The sequence below is a fragment of the Orycteropus afer genome, unplaced genomic scaffold (assembly GCF_000298275.1).
Source record: "Orycteropus afer afer isolate SDZICR_OR568_19922 unplaced genomic scaffold, OryAfe1.0 scaffold00029, whole genome shotgun sequence".
Lineage (NCBI taxonomy): Eukaryota > Metazoa > Chordata > Mammalia > Tubulidentata > Orycteropodidae > Orycteropus > Orycteropus afer.
The window spans coordinates 12,761,054-12,778,664 of record NW_006921616.1 but is presented as its reverse complement, the minus strand read 5'-3'; the positions used below and the strand labels follow the sequence as shown (position 1 = coordinate 12,778,664).

The 17,611-nt window shown below is 43.5% G+C and overlaps 1 protein-coding gene across 1 annotated transcript in view; it reads left to right on the top strand.

The window, feature by feature from the left end:
* WDR7 (WD repeat domain 7) overlaps positions 1 to 17,611 on the top strand; it is a 526,340-nt gene that overhangs the window by 380,064 nt on the left and 128,665 nt on the right. The window contains exon 21 of the mRNA XM_042780241.1: positions 1,738 to 1,924. Within this exon, the coding sequence (XP_042636175.1) occupies positions 1,738 to 1,924 (187 nt within the window). The remainder of the gene's footprint in view (positions 1 to 1,737; positions 1,925 to 17,611) is intronic.

Below are 17,611 nucleotides of genomic sequence, written 5' to 3'. Positions count from 1 at the left end.
CACTCCTCGGAAGGAAGGTTGGGCAATCCTACTTCCGTAGTGATACTGCCTCGGAAACCCAAGGAGGGGTCGCTATGAGTCGGGGCCGACTCGAAGGCACATAACAACAACAACAACAACAAAACCAAAATGTAAAGCATTCCATGTTACATTAATACGGTTAAGTATAAGAGTCAGATTTCCACGTATGAGTGACATATGCGTCGTGGAGGCCTTCTCAGGTCTACCTTCCCACAGGAGCTGCCTGCCCAGCGCCTCAACATTTTTCTGCAGAATTTACAGTCTGTGGACATGTACACAGTTCCTCACAGCTTTCACAGATTCTTTCTTAAAGTGTTCCATGACAGAGAAAAGATTAAGAAGCAGGAGTTTACAGAGTGCTTGCACAATTCCTGTCACTTCTCTTTACCACCACTTCACAACATTTCTTACACTGCAGCCAGTGAGCTTCCTAAAGTGTGTCTGATTACCTTACTCCCTGCCTCTCTCCCTGTGGCTCCAAAAATAAACACTACACTCCTCCACACAATTCACCGGAATCCTGCCTACCTGCTCTTCCGCTTCTCTTGGTTCTGTGATCTTTTTGGACCTTCTTCAGTGCTACTCTGTCACCCTGTCTTTCAGTGGCTGACCCTACAACTCCTTCCAACCTCAGCTTGAGTATCATTTCCCTTCCTTTCTCTGGATGAGGTGAAGCATCATGCTGTGGGATCCCCCAGCACCCACCCTGAACCTTCCCTGCCTAACACCACTCACACTCCATGGGGACTGTGTTTGCTGAGTGTACTCGTTCAGTGATCCTGGTCAGGGAAGGGGCCAGGGCTGCCTTGCTCATCCTCTATATATAGGCTTGAGTTCTGTGTGTTTTAATTAATTTTGTCTTGCTTGTTTTTTGATTCTGCTTTAAGCCAAATGTGTTAAGACTGCATACTGTTGCCCCTTTGGTTGTGCCATATTAACCATTCACCAACTCTTATTGGACTTTGAGGTTATGATGATTATTATTACCTTTTTTCTGTATTATAAACCATGTTACTCTACACATCTTTGCATACAGGTCTTCTTCTAAAATTTCAATTATTTCCTTGAGCTAGTTTCCTAGAAAGAGGATTGCTGAATCAACACACATGAAAGTTCTAAAGGCTTTTATTTTGTTGTTAACTGCTGTCAAGTCATTCCCTGAATCATGGTGACTCTGTTCACTGTGAAGCAAAATGCTGCCTGGTCCATGATGAGCTGTGGATCAGACCACTGTCATCTATAGCACTTTGAGTGACTGACTTTTTTCAGGGGGGCGGGTAGATCACCAGGCCTTTCTTCCCACTCTGTCTTAAACTGAACATTCTGCTGCAGCCGATCTTACCATGGAAGACCCTGGTGGTAATTGAAACACCAGTAGCATAGCTTCCAACATCCTAGCAACATATAAGTCACCAGAGTTGGACAGACTGACAGATGGGTGATGGTACCTATACTAATTTATATATAATTATTATATAATTAATGTTCTTTAGAAGATAGCATAAAATATTGTAACCTAACTTTTCTCACTTTTCTCTTGAAAGTATGTGGCTAACCAAACTACAAACTAGAGCTCTTTTGTAATCTTGATGTTCAAAACTCTTTTCAGTTAAAAAAAAAAAATCCAAAATCGTTTATATTTTTGAAAATACCTTTCAGAGAAAACAATCCCAAAGTAACCTTACTTTATTGCTGTGTCTTATTTTGTAATTTTAGGCAAGGCATTGACATTTCTTCTGCTACAGCCCCCGAGCCCCAAACTTCCTCCACACAGCACTATCCGCAGAACAGCTATTGATCTGATTGGACGAGGCTTCACCGTCTGGGAGCCTTATATGGATGTGTCTGCTGTTCTGATGGGGCTGCTCGAACTTTGTGCTGACGCTGAGAAGCAGCTTGCCAAGTAGGTGTTCAGTTCCGGCTCATTTAATTTGTTGTTGTTTGGGAGGGGAGGGGCAGAGTTGATAACTCTTTATAAATCGTGCATATTTAATAGACAAAACACAGTATGTGAAATTTTGCATTTGGACCATTAAACAGAAATGTGATTCTATAATTTTATCACATTGGAACTTAGTATTGAGCCAATGAACAGTTGCTCTGTGATAGAGTTTTCAAACTGTGGACCTTGAGATGCTGTTAACTAATAATCTATATAGTAGTCAAAACAATGGATTCAAACACACCAGCTATCCTGATGGCAGCGTTCCATTCTGTGATACGAAAGGTCACGGTGAGTCATAGCTAATGTAGTGGCACCTAACAACAGCAATAGCATACATATATGATTTGTAAGGAAATCGATATGCATATTTGATGGCTGTTAAATAAAATAATGTTTTACCAGTTGAGGACATGGCCAAATAGTTTGAACAACCACTCCTCCACACTCTTATTCTTTTCTAAACCAATTTCTAAACACAATGAACACAGGGAAATACAGCCATTTAAAATGTACAGTTTGAAGGGTTTTAGCAAAAGTCTCCACATGCATAATCACAACCACACTCAAGACAGAGAACATCCCCACCACTCACTCCCAGAGCTCGCTCTTGCTCCATCCGTGCCCCACACAACCACATTTCTGGTTTTTCTTTTTCTTTTTTAAATTGAGATCTAATTCACATGTCATAAAATTCACCCTTTTAAAGTGTAGAATTTAGTGTTTTGTAGTATATTCACAAAGTTGTCCCCACTGCTAGTAGCTTAAAAGTTTTAAAATACAAATCTGCTCTTGTCATGCTTGTGTCAGAAGTTATTTGTTTGGTGCATTGCCACTGCTATAGGTTAAGGCCCTCAACAAGATGGATTGACACAGTGGCTACAACATGATGCCCAACAACATAGGTTAGGATTAACACTTCTTAGCCAAGGCCTTCTTGTCTTGGTCCTGGCCACTGTCACCTTTCCCTTCCTCTAAGACCTGTAGTGAATGCCTTTTAGTTACTAGAATGCAGAGTATTTTTGTATCATTACATTTTTCTCACCATTTTACCGAGTTCCTGCCTGGTCTTCAATGCTATGACTTCTAAAGCCATCCCCAGTTTCCATAAGCACAAATAGAGTCTCATCCCTTGGTACTACCTAACTGTGAAGTGCTCAAAAATGTTTCTTTCCAGTTTAACTCACCCTGCTGTTTCCCATGGCTCAGGGATTCCAAAAATATATATTGCAGTGGGAAAAGAAGCATATCACCAAGTCTTTCTGAAGAGCCACTGGGTGGGGTTGAACTTTTAATCTTTTGGTTAGCAGCCAAATGCTTGCACCACCAGGGCTTTTTATACAATAAGTAAAATGTATTAAGTGTCAAGAAATAGTGTCAATAACAGGAGCTAAAAATTAAAAGTAAAGAAAGACGTCTATGGGCTGGTCACGAAAGAGCTTTAGGTAGATGGAGGATTCAGATTGGAAAAGTGTTAGAGACCAGGCTGGTAGGGTGGAATTTCTGGCTCATTTTGAATGGCATGAAGTATTCTGCTCTGACAGTATGGAACATGTAGGAGCCCTGGTGGCACAGTGGTAAAGCACTTGGCTGCTAACTGAAAGGTCAGAGGTTCAAACTCACTACATGCTTCACAGGAGAAAGATGTGGCAGTCTGCTCCCATAAAGACTTACAGCCTTAGACAGTGGTCCTATAAGTTTATTTGTATGATCTGAATTCCCAGGTGTATAGTAGAGCTGACAAGGGGCAAGGTTGTAGTCACTTCTTGGTCACAGCCGGCTACCCAGAGGGACCGAGCAGTTGAACCTGTGGGCTTGGGACCATAATCGCAGGGGACATCAAGCTCAAGTGGCATAACATACTACACAAAACATTGTTCCACCTCCTATTTTGGCGAGTAGCAACTGGGATCTTAAAAGCTTACAAGCAGCCATCTGGATACAACGATGGGTCTTTCCTCGTCCAGAGCAAAGAAGAATGAAGAAAACCAAAGATTCATGAAAACAATTAGTCCTAGTGATTGGTACACCATGCGATCTGCAGCCTATATGACTATGAGACCGGAAGAACTAGATGGTGCACAGCTACCACTGTCAACCACTCAGAGTGGGATCTATGTAGGAGATCCTGGATAGAGAGGGAGAACAATGTGGAACAAAACTCAAAATCATTTGGGAAAAAAAAGTGGTGGGGACCAGGTTTGCTGGTCTGATAGAGCCTGGTGGAACCACTGAGACTATGGCCCCTAGCTGCCCTTCAGGTCTGGAATTGAACCCACTCCTGTGGCTTCCAGCTAAACAAAAGACAGGCATATGAGTTGAACATTTACCTGAGGTAGATACCCTCCTTGGAGAGAACAATCATGGGAGAAAGAAGGGCTGTTTATGCACAGGGAGACAGCTCAGGGGGCAGGAGGGCATGGAGGGATGGACACAGGGAAGAGGTAACTATCGGGAAGAAGTGGGAGGGGAGCTGTTGCATGGGGGTAAATTGTAGTCAAGTCATGAGACAAAGTGTATGTGAACTGCTGTATGGAAAGTGAATTTGTTCTGTAAATTTTCACCCAAATCACAATTAAAAAAAAAAAAAAAGATTTACAGCCTTGGAGACCCTATGAGGCAGATTTACTCTGTCCTTTAGGTTGCTATTAGTTGAAATAGACCCAACAGCAGTGGTTTTTGGATAAGGAATATGTAGCTGGAATATGTATTTGGATATAGAATATGTAGCAAAGAGTACTACTTTGTGGAAGATCTTGAATGTCAGGTTTAGAAACTTTAGACTTTGCCCTACCATTTTTCTACCAAATACCCCCAATGGCCAGTAAGTGAGTGTATGTTATAGCACCCACAGTAAGCCGAAACTTTGTAGAAACCTTGGGTTCCATCTTAAAGTTTCACTACGCGCTTATACTGCATTCCATAATACTTTTATACTTAATATAAAAAGGACTTTTAATGACTTACCTTCTGATAATGGTGGGACTCCAGGATGATGTGCGATGATTATCCTGTGGTTTTGAATCATTCTGGCCATACCCTTCATTGTGTTCAGTACCCCATCTGAGAAGCAAGATTTTAAAGGTGATGTAGAAGGTAGTAGAGCTATAAACAAAAAACAAACACACTGCTGTAGAATGGACCTGACTCACAGCGACCCCTCCTTGGGTTTCCAAGGCAGTATCACTACAGAAGTAGATTGCCCAATCTTCCTTCCGAGGAGTGGCTGGTGGGTTTGAAGCTCCAGCCTTCAGTTAGCAGGCAAATGCCTTAGGCACCATGCCACCAGAGCTCGTAGTATGGCTACAGCATAATGAAAATCTTTAATAAATGAAACTAATTTAATTTCCTTTAGGATAAGGTAGGGGAAATTAATCAAAGCCTGCCATATCTGGCAATCAATATAGTCACAAATTTGTCAGTGATTTGCTGAAATACCCCATTTCTGCTAGGTCCTAGAAAAAGAGAAATAAAAGACAGCAGAGGAGCAGTGCCTGAACAGGACCTTGAAGGGTGATTTGGAGTTGGGCAGGCGGAGGGGGACATGTGTGCATATTAAGGAGGTTGGGCCAGGGAAAGGGAAACAGCCACAAGGAGGATGCAATGACTGAAGCAAGTAGTGATGAGAGAGGGAGGGAAGAGGAAAATTTGCTGCGGGAGTTGCTAGGATAGAATAAGTGAGAAACACTCGGCAACCAATTGGCTAGGCGTGATTTGAGAATTCCGGGAAGGTATGCATTGGAGGTTAGTGTGATCTTGAGAACTTAACCTCCTGATCCTTGGAAGAATTATGTGTGTAACATACACAGTACGTAAAATTTACCACTGTAACTATCTTAAAGTGTATAGTCCAGTGGCATCAAATATATTCACAATGTTGTCCAACCATCATCACTGCCTAGTACCAGGACTTCTCGTCAGCCCCTGTGGAAATCCTGTACCCCTTAAGCAGTTACTCCACGTTCCTCCCTCTCACATGCCCCTGGTCACCACTAACTACTTCCTGTCTCTATGAATTTGCCTATTCCAGGTATTTTGTCTAAATTGAATCATACAATATGCGTGTTGTGTCTGGCTTCTTTGATTTAGCATATTGTTTCGGCATATTGCTGACGTGTCTAAATACTTAAGTCCTTTTTATAGCTGAATACTATTCCATCATTTTATTCCTTTGGGTAGATAACACATTTTGTCTATCTATTCATCAGATGGGAGCTCTGGTAGCATAGTGCCTAAAGCATTTGACTACTAACCAGAAGGCTGGCAGTTCAAACCTACCAGCCACTCCTTGAAAGGAACATTGGGCAATCTACTTCTGTAGAGATACCATCTTGGAAACCCAAGGAGGGGTCACAGATAATGAACATTTAAATTGTTTCTACCTTTTAGCTATAGTGATTAGAACTGATATGAACATTCATATGCAAATATCTGAGTCCTTGTTTTTTATTCCTTTGGGTAGATGCCTAGGAGTGGAGTTGGTGGGTCAAACAATTCTGTGTTTAACTTGCTGAGGAACTGCCAAACTATTTTCCACAGAAGAATACCGTTTTACATTCCTACCAGCAATGTAAAACTTGTGTAAACCATCCCTGTGGGTAGGGATTCTTGAACTGTCCCATAATGCTTCTCTTGATGAAAATGTGGCATCTCTTAGATTTTCTCAGTGAATGGCATTTCGCTGTTATCATTGGTAACCATTTGAAAGGCTAGAGTTCTCTGATCGTTTTTTATAGTTGCCTTTCCTATATCCCACAGCTCCCTTATGTTCCAGAATCCTTTGAGACTGTAGCATAGTGGTCACTTTATGCTGACTGCTCTGTGCTGAGGAAGTAGAGACCAGAGAGGCAACTGAGGCTAGAATGAAATGTTGCGGGTTTGTCTAAGATTGAATGTTACTAGCTCAGAGTCCCAGGTTGATAGGTGGGAGAAGAGTATTCATTTCAAACCTGTGTAGCTGCCTTCCTTCCCCATCACCTTTTTCTCTCAATCCACCATGCTTTCTGGACTTTACTTCTGTGTCTTTCTAGCTGTGTGCCCTTCAGCAAATTATTTCATGTCTTTACCTCAGTTCCATCAACAAGTTGGGGCTAATTAAGTCATCTGTCTCATAAGGTTGAGGTTTGATTTGGGAAGTGCTGAGAAGAGTTGTTGTTAGATGCTGTCAAGTCACTTCCTATTCATAGTGATGCTATGGACAACAGAATGAAACACTGCCCAGAGCAGTCATTGCCATGCGTCAATCCATCTCACTGAGAGGCTTCTTTTTTTGACTCTCTACTTTACTAAGCCTCACGTCCTTCTCTGGGGACTGGTTCCTTCTGGTGACATGCCCAAAGCACGTGAGTCAATGTCTCACCGTCCTTGTTTCTAGGAAGTATTATGCCTGTACTTCTTCCAAGACAGATTTCTTTGTTCTTCTGGCAGTCCATAGTGTATTCAGGATTCTGTGCCCACACTTTAATGCAAAGGCATCAATTCTTTTTCTCTCTTCCTTATTCACTGTCCGGCTTTCACAGGCATAGAAGGCAATTGAAAATACAATGGCTTGGGTCAGGTGCACCGTAGTCCTCAAAGTGACATCTTGGCATTTGGACACTTTAAAGAGACTTTTTGTAGCCAAACTACCCAATGCAGAATGTCATCTGATTTCTTGACTGCTGCTTCCATGGGCATTGATTATGGATCCAAGTAAAATGAAATCCTTGACAACTTAGAAGACTACTTAAGACATATTGAGAGATTAATGGTAACCCCATAAGGTGGTAGTGTGAGTGGTAATGCCATTGTCCTTGTCCTGATATTGAGCAGACCAAGACCCGCCCAATTCTGGCACGCACAGGTGTAGTGGTAGCCAGCGTAGCTTTTGGAAATAGGAGACTGGAAGGTCCCCAACTGGCTTTAAGGATTAAAAGGAAATATGAGCCATTGAGATTGTGCTGATAGTAGGAGACAGCTGGGCTTTGTGCATGGCCCCCAAGAGTCCCGGAGCTTTCCCTTCTCTGTGCTGCACCTGCCACAGGCACATCCTCTGGGGAGCCCCACAGCCTCCCTGCTTTATGTGGAGAGCGAGAACATTTTGTGATTGTCCAAAATTTTACTTCGACCTAATTTTTTAATTATAGAGCATGTTTTCAAATCTGACCAAAAATTTCCACAGTATGCCCACAATTTTTTTCCTGGAAGAAGTGATGGCTTTTTATTTTAGGTTTAGTGCTTAATATTTTGCTTTTAAATAAGTTTGTATGAAGCTTCTATTGGCAGAAATTAAGATACGTTCATATCTTTTCTCCGTGTATTATGTCCACAGACACAAATATTCCAGTTTTTCAGTAGGTAATTTAAATCTTGCTATTACATCCTTTTCCGTCACGAAGATTAGTATGACTCTCTGTACACAGCTCTGAATAAATGAATGTATCAGCATGTAGCCTTGAGGAGTCCAATGTAATTTCATCATGATAAATTGCATAATAAGCAAGAAAATGTTTGCTTATTAATCTGTAACAAGATTTAGATTGAAAACGGCCTGTTATATCCGTGACACACTTGGTGCAGGCTGCAGGAAGACCCAGACGGTGCGGAGTGGAGCAGTGAGGTGTGCAGGGCATAAGCGAACGTGTTCCCATCAGAGCCCTGCTGGGCTGCCCCTTCATGTGCCTGATCTGCTGTGTACACAGCAGCGGGCCTCAGCTGCCTGCTTCTCTGTGTGATGTAAAGCTTGCTTCATGAAGAGGCTTTCATGTCGTGCTTGTGCTTTTAAGTTTTAGTTTTCATTTATTGCCAAGGAAAAAAGGTCAGAGGTTTCGGTCCACCCAGAGGCACCTCGGGAGAAAGACCTGGTAGTCCACCTTCGAAAGTCAGCCACTGAAAACCGTGTGGAGCATGGTTCTACTCTGGTATGTGAGGTGTCACCATGAGTCAGTCAGCTGGATACCAAGTGGTCCTGGCTGCGAGGCACTGGAGTCTTAGAGCAAGGATGAGCTCTGCCCAGAGCTAGCATGATACAGAGGGACAGGGAGAGTGAAGGGGTGCACGTCCCGGACATCATCAGAAAGTATGCAAGTACGCCTTTGGTTTGAATCTTTCATTTGAATGAAGGAACAGAGGGAGGAGAGGGCGTACCTGCCTAGGAGACACTGACAGTACCTTACAACAGTGATGACCAAGAGTGAATATTGGTTTGAATTCATTTTACTCATTAATTCCATGCAGAACTCCAACTGTGGAATGCCCGCTTCCACAGCTCTAGCCCAGTTGCCTCCCCAGTTATCTCTGGGGCATGGAATTAGGGTCAAAGAGAGAGTCAGTTTGACCTTTTCCTTTATTAGAAGATTGTGACAATGAGGTTTCACTTTCTTTCAGCACCTGCCACAAACCTAGAAATGTTCAGGGTCATGGAGGTATGGGAGGCCCCCCTTGTAGTGAGGGCTTCTTACCTGTGTGACACCATCAGAGATGTTCCCGCCTGGTTATGGAGAAGCTCGGGAAGAGCTGTCATTCTCCTCATTTTGCAGATGAGGAAAATGCATCTGAGACAGGTCATGTCTTCAACAACACGCTAGTCACTGAAAACAAATGGGACTCAAACCCAGGTCTAAACCTAAAACCAAACTCACCACCATCGAGTTGATTCTAACTCATAGTGAACCTCATGGGGTTTCCAAGGCAGGAAGGCTCTACAAAAGTAGATTGTCCCATATTCCTTCCATGAAGCAGCTGGTGGATTTGAACCACCAGCCTTCTGGTTAGCAGTACAGTGCCTCAGACACTGCACCCCCAGAGCTCCTTACATGCCTGACAGCAGGCTGACAAACACTTGAAATCTCATACCCACAATGTTAAACACCAGCGGAGCACTAAATTTTAAACAGCCTATTATGAGATGTAAGATGGGACAATCTGTTTCCAAAAAGATTTACTACCTCAGAAACCCAGTGGGGGTCACTATGAGTTGGAATCGACTTGATGGCAGTAAGTTTGCCTTTGGTTTTTATTATGAGACGTAAAAGTAACCAATTTTTCAGAAATTTCAGTGTTGTTTTAGAATTTTTGAAATAGATTTAATAAAATCATTTCCAGTAAGTATTTGATGCATCTTAGAAATTGAAAGCCTTATTTAATATCAGTAAACTGTGAGTACATGGATCATGTGATTATGTGTTTATTCTTATTTATTCAGAATATCTGGCAAGTAATTTGCATGCATACATGTTTAATAAATAGTCACAGAATTTTACAGACAAAAAGTCTTCCTCAAGAGAGTTTCATCCAGTATCTCATGAAGTAAAATGAGGTTTAGATCAAATCAAGCTCACACCAGTGCTGTAGTAGCACTGTCACTTAGGTCTCCTGCCCCTATATAAAGCCCCCCTACCATGTGGCTATGTGACAGGTGATTCACACGTAGAATCTTATATGAGGAAGAATGGTAAGCACATTATTATGGGGTGTGGATTCATAATGAATTGTTTAATAGACAAGTGAGGCTCACTTCATTGAAGTGACAGATTAGACTGTCCTAAACTTTTTGTGCTCTGGTAGCATAGTGCCTAAGGCACTTGAGTGCTAACCAGAAGGACGGTGGTTCAAACACACCAGCTACTCCTCGGAAGGAAGGTTGGGCATTCTACTTCCATAGTGATACTGCCTCGGAAACCCAAGGAGGGGTCGCTATGAGTCGGGTCCGATTCGGTGGCACATAACAACAACAGCAACAAACTTTTTGTGAGAAAAATAGAAACATAGTATTACCTTTCTTGGGAGCTCTGGTAGCGTAGTGCCTAAGGCACTTGACTGCTTACCAGAAGGCTGGCGGTTCAAACCCACCAGGCACTCCTGGGAAGGAAGATGGGCCAATCTACTTCTGTAGTGATATTGCCTCGGAAACTCAAGGAGGGGTCACTATGGGTCGGGTCCGACTCGACAGCACATAACAACGATAACAACAACATTACCTTTCTTATAAATCCATAATTTTATTAGATCAGTATGGTTGTGTACATGCTGATAAAATGGGAAGGACAGTAGAAAATTGTACTTTATAAAGGAACAGAAAATTGCTTGTGCTTTTGAAAGGCTAAATTTACATCTCTGCTTGGGCTGTGATTCTGATTCACTTTGCCCATGTCTCGCTGCGGGTAGGGCCTTTGCTCTGCAGAAAACACAACAGCTCCAGAAGGGGGCTCAGCTCCAGAAGGGGGCTCAGCTCCCCTCACTGCTGCCCCGGCCAAGGGGGGAATCGTGGTTACAGAAAGCCTATTGCTTCTCTAGAATAACCTCAGCTCCCCAGAACAGAAGAGAAATCTGGAGTCACAGGAAACCTGCACACATCCAGCAACACACAAATGAACACCATCTGCCAGGAGAGTTCTTTTAGAATTCTGGAGAGCTGGAGAAGTAGTTGACATTTTAACTCAGGTCCTAGCCATTCTTTGTTTGAAATTTAGTGGGTAGCGGGGAGAGAAAGGCATACCTCTCACAAACACTAAGATGCTTTAGGATTCTAATACTGTTTTTTCCTAGTCACATAAAATTTGTTTTTTGTAGAAAATTTATAAGAGGCCCTATAACTAAATCATGACAGCACAGTTTTATGCACTGGAAGTGTATACAACATGTCTGTTTCTATAGACCTAAACAATAGATGCTTGGAGGAGGAATCACTACCTTTGAGTTGATTAAATTAAGGTCCAACAGGACAGAGAGGAATTGAGTCCTCGTTAAATTAAAGATCATTGTTAACACACCTGTTTTACTAGGAAGAGGTACGATGGAATTCCCAGCTGTTACATAATAATGATACATTTTCAAAATAATTTTAGCTGCCTTTGCCTGTTTGGGAGTGTTTTCAGTGTCTTGCTACTATTGGCCAAGATCTGGGGGCTGTCTGGTGACAGTGTAAGTGCCCTCCCTATCTCTTTTTACAGCTCTTTAATGTGACAGATGATGGAGTTTGATCATTTCAGGTGGTGATATTTAACTGAAGTGTTGTTACATGTCACTTTCACATGTTATTATTAAAATGCTTTACTCACATGGAGGACACATTGAAGCCGATTCATGAGTAGGCCTGTAAAGACTGGGCTCAGCTGGAGTGGACTTTTTATTCATGTTTGTTTCATTTAGAATATCTGTCATCTTTTGTACTTCAGAGTAGATATGCATACGAAAATGCTGAGTGAAATAGACAATCTGCCATGTCATGTTTTTTTTTAGAATAAAGACCGAAACCAAAGACCCATGATAAAAGCCTTTAAAACGAATGATCTGTGTAACAGCCAGAGAAGCTGGATCACATAAGAGTGAGTTCTGAGTTCCCACCCAGGTTTCAGAATAGGCAGAGCCCTTCAGTTGCAGGCCTCTGGTCTTGTGATCTTTCTTCATTCAGTTGGAATCCCACATTCAGGTAGATCACACTCACAGGACACTCTTGCCTTCAGAGGTACTCTGTGCAGGATTAGACCGTGGATCCTGGGACTGCCAGATCAATCACTTTGACTTCATCATCTGGTCAATTCAGGCAGGTAAATAACCAGCATCAGTTATTTATTATTTTTCCCCAGCTGTATTTTCCAGGTAACTTCCTTTAATGCCTAACCATTGAGATACGAGTCTGCTGCAGGGCTGTCCTAGGCACTCTGGAGGGGTACACAGGGGCAACAGCAGAGTTCTCAATCCAAAACACGCCCCTCACGCCTGGCAGAATGTGATTCTGTGCAGGGTGCCCGACATAAGCAAGTTTGTGGCTGGCTTCATTTTGTTTTGGTGGAAGGTGACTGAGTGCTGTAGCAGCCATAGAGCGCTAGGTGAAGACAAGAAATGAATGGAGGGGAGGGAGAGCTGGAGGGAGCTGTGGGGGAAGCATTAGCAAGATACTTGAATTAAAAAAAAGAAACAAGACATTCAGAGACCAGCTTAGAAACCTACCTGGCCTCAGGAGCGTTGGTGCTGGAAGAGACTGAGTTAAAAAGTGGTGACACTAGGGTGCATAGGTGGAACACAGGGCAGTTTCAGGTCAATAAAGCTACTCTTTATAATACTGCAATGGTGGACACATGATGTTAAGCATTTGTCAAAATCCATAGAGCTCTACAACACAAAGAGAAAACTAAACCCATTGCTACTGAATCAATTCCAACTCTTGGTGACCATATGTGTTACAGGGAGAACAGGTAGACCCTCACAGGGTTTTCTTATTTGTAATCTTTATGAAGGAAAAGGAGCTCTGGTGGTGTAGTGGATAAGACATTGGTTGCTAATTGGAAGGTCAGTGGTTCAAATTCACTGGCTGCTCCTAGGGAGGTAGATGAGGCAATCTGCTTCTGAAAAGGTATACAGCTTTGGGAACCCAGTGGGGATTGCTGTGAGTCAGAATTAACCTGATGGCAGTGGGGTTGGTTTTTTGTTTTTTACGGAGGAGATTGCCAGGCCTTTCTTCTGCTGTGCCATTTGGATAGGTTCAGACTGCCAACTTTCTGTTAGCAGCCAAGTGCAAACTGTTTGCTCTACCCAGAGATCACAACATACAAAATCTTAATCTGCACTATGGACTTTAGTTACTATTTATTTAACAAATGTATCTCAATGGTTAGGCATTAAAAGAAGTTACCTGGAAAATGCAGTCTCTCGGTAACAAATGTACCACGAGAATACAAGATGTTAATAATAGGACAAACTGTGTGCAGGAGGAGAGGGGGTGTATGAGAACTCTCTGTACTTTCTGAACAGTTGTTTTTTTTTTTTTTTCCTGTAACCCTAAAAATGCCCTAAAAAGTAAAATCTGTTTTTAAAAAATGATGACATTAGATTATGGAGGGCCTGAAATCTCAAGCCCAGGAGGGGGGTGTTCTAAGCAGTGGAGTTCCTGGAGAGTCTCGAGATGGATGACCCTGAAATAATGGTGGGGCACTGAGCCACGTGGAGGGCAGAGGGGGCTTCCCGTCCTCCCCTGCGCCTGGCAGACCTTTTCAGGTCGGCACACTCACACCCATCCTGCTTTTGCACTGTGGATCATTTAAAGGGTACCTCAGACCCTCAGAGCCACCGAGCTGGCCATGTTCTGCCGTCCTCCACGCAGACTGCCCAACTCTGCAGAGAGAAGCACTCCCACGCACACGCTGCCGTGCCTGTGAGGTGCCGAGGCCTCCAGCCTCCGTGGACCTTGACGAGCAGTGCTTCTGCACACCTTCGGTCGGCTTCCTCTCCCACCGCACTCCTCTTCCAGACACCTGCCACGCAGCACCCAGTTTTAAAACCACTTTGCTTGCTTTAAGAAGTTTGCCAAGTCCCCCAAATCCACTAGCTCATTTGCCAGGTGTGTGAGGGGGAGTTGTGTGGCTAGCCCTCTAACTTGACGCCAAAGACCTTCTGCTGTTGGAGCCCACTTTCCTTTCACTTTGTTTCCTCAGGGCCAGGTCAGCACATGTGTACGGTATTGGTCGGGCGCAGGGGTGGTGTTCTTGCATCTCTCATCTCATTTCATCTGCCCGTCAGCCCTGTGATGGAAACATTTCCATATTTGAATTGTATCAGTAATGTGTCTGCTGCATCTCAGGTGGCCCCAGGACACAGCAGAGGGTGGGGGTGGGGCAAGTAGCCGCTTTTCACTGGTGCCTGAGCCTGGAAAGGCAGTCAGCTGACCAATTCCCCTCCCCACATTCATATTCAGATATTTGTTTTCATTGTCGTTCATTTCTGTCTCTCTCTCCCTCCCTCCCTCCCTCCCTTGCACACGCATGCTCTCGCTCACGCTCTCTCTCTCTCTCTCTCTCTCTGCCAGCTTTCCATCAAACATTCCTTCTCCAGACCAGAGATGGGGTGGTAGAGCCGGAGCCGGATTAGAGGTGGGGGGAGGACAGAGGACAGCAGGTTTGCTGGGATCCTGTGTATGTGGGTAGAACTCTGGTTTGCAACTGCAAGGGGCCCAGCAGCATGCAGCTGAGGATGGACAGGACTTCTCTGCTGTGGTACTTAAGGTTATATGTCAACTTGGCTGGGCCTGGTTGAGTGGCTGGGCAGCTGGGTGTAGTAGTCCCCATGATGAGACGGGTAATCAACTCCAGGGTGGAATCTACTGGGAGGAGCTGAGTAGCTGCCTTAGGGTTGTGGTCTGCTCCCAGTATATAAGGAGAAGCTTCGGGCATGGTCTGTAGCTTATGGCACACTTGAATCCTGCATGTAGCTGAGTTATCATTCAGCAGCCTGCCATGCTGTGCTGACCTTGGGACTTAACAATGGATTTAAATTAATGGCCTGCTGTGTGGTTTGGAATATCAGGACTGTGCCTTTTTACTTGTCAACCTTGGGCTTGTCAGTCTCAGTAGCCAGCAGTTGTCTGAGTGAAGAAAAGCCTCTAGCTTCAGTGGGCTTGGGGCAGGAGGCAGAGCTGAAGGTTAAGGTCAAGGGGCTTTCACCCAGCCACTGGAGTCTGGTACTTTGAACTTGGACTTCTAGCCTCCAAAACTGTAAGAGAATGAATTCCTGTTTGTTAAAGCCATTTCACCTATGGTATTTTCCTGTTAAAGTGGCTCTAGGTAACCAAAACATCTGGTCTCCAGGACAGTGCAGAAGCCAGACCCTATCTCTCAGAGATTAGGGAGCATGAAGTAGAGCAGGGGACCCCCTTCTTTATCACTGTGCGTCTCTTAGTACAACCTAGCTCTTTGGGCAGCCACAGCACTAATACCTATGTTTATGCTTCGAATAAACCCTCACGTCTGTTTCACCAGCTTAGTTTGGCATCACCTCAATCCCATCTATAAAGTAGACCATTTATAGCCATGCATGAAATCATTGTTGTCAAGTCAGTTCCAACTCATAGCTACCCTATAAGGTAGAGTAAAACTACTGCATAGTGTTGCCAAGGCTGCAATCTTTATGGAAGCATCTTTCACCCATGGAGTGGCTGGTGGGTTCAAACCACTAACCTTTTGGTTAACAGCCAAGTGCTCAACTATTGAGCCATCAGGGCTCCTTACGCACACAAGCGACTTATTAGTCCACTGAATTTGATCCTTTTGAGGACTTTTTGGATCCAGCTGTCACCTAATGCACATTAACTGATAATCGTGCTTCCCGTATCTTCAAACAGCCGCTGATGGTATTGAACAGAAAGAGGTGAACTCCAGGTGTTCCAGCTGTTGTTGCTGGGTGCTGTCAAGTCAATGCCACCTCGTAGTGACCCTGTAGGACAGAGTAGAACTGCCCCATAGGGTTTCCTAGGCTGTAGTCTTTATGGGGGCAGATAGAAGGTCCTTTCTCCTGTGGAGCTGCTGGTGGGTTAGAACCACCAGCTTTTTGGTTAACAGCCTAGCATTTAACTGGGGCTCCTCCGTATTTCAGCATACCCCTGGGAACCTCTTTCAGGGATACGTTCCTAGCCTTTATCTGCATCTTCTGAGTTCAGTTATGTTACCAGTTCATTAATCAAATCAACCACAATATCATCAAAGCCCTCCATCTCTTCTGCTATCCAAAGGTTGGCTGTCCTCAAGGATGTTAGACCACCCCTTGGCTCCTCACTTAACCTCTCTAAGCCAGGTTTCTCCTTTATAAGATGCCCCCATCACCTTCCCTCATAGGGAAGTCCTGGGGCTGAAGCAAAATGACGAATAGCTCAGGAAAGTCTGGCTTCAACCTTTGGCTTCTCTGCCCAGTTCTCCTTCCTCTGTATGGTGCCTTCCAGATCTGGGATGGGCTGCCCCAGGGGATAGACAGCCCTTTTCCTTGGCAGGAAGGTTGCTTGGGGGACATGGCCAACGCCCACAGTCTGTGATTTTACTGATCTTACAAACTTTGGTTTAGGTTTTTGTTTTGTTTAGTTTTCCCAGAGGTAGTCAGTTGAAATACCAGTCTTGTTTGTTTCTTCCTTTCAGTATTATTGACACCTATTTATCCACATTAATGAAAGAAAAGAAACATCACAGAGTATCTAAAAAGTTTAATTACTCGGCTTGTGAAGTTTTGCAAAATGATTTAAACTATGGTATATAATCTAAATTTTACAATAATTAAGTAATCCAGGTCTAGCACTAGTCACATAGTAACATCTTTTGTTCGGTTCTCAGTAGCAAAGCCTAGTCCAGAGAAGAAGCTGTCTAAGGCCCGTCCTGCTTTCCTGCAGAACACTCCTGAGAGCCTCCTGGGGACTGACAGCATCAGCGTCTGCCATGGGGGGGGAGGGGGGCACAGCATTTTCGTAAGCAGAATTTTCAATGATCAATTTACCTTCTTAAGCAGTGATGAAAATGCCGATGTAATGCATCTTTATTTTCATCTAAAAGTTAAAATAATGATCCTTAGATCAATTATAGAGATACCTGTAAACATTTTTTGAAAGTCTTTTTGGTAAGCATATTCCATTACACCTGAAACACAAAGACAACAGGAAACTGTAATATAACTTCATATGCATATTTTAATACCAATATTACTTAAAAGGACAAACTATAATCAGATCTCTTTCTGAGTTACAAAATATTCCCTCTATACAGTTAATGTGTGGACCACATGCCATACTTTAATTATAAGTCTTAGTGCTTCTTATAGTGCTGACTATATAATATAAAGAAGACTTGGGCAGACAGAGAAGACAATATATCATTTTTATGTATTAGCAGTGATAAAGGAATATAGCATCACTACCTT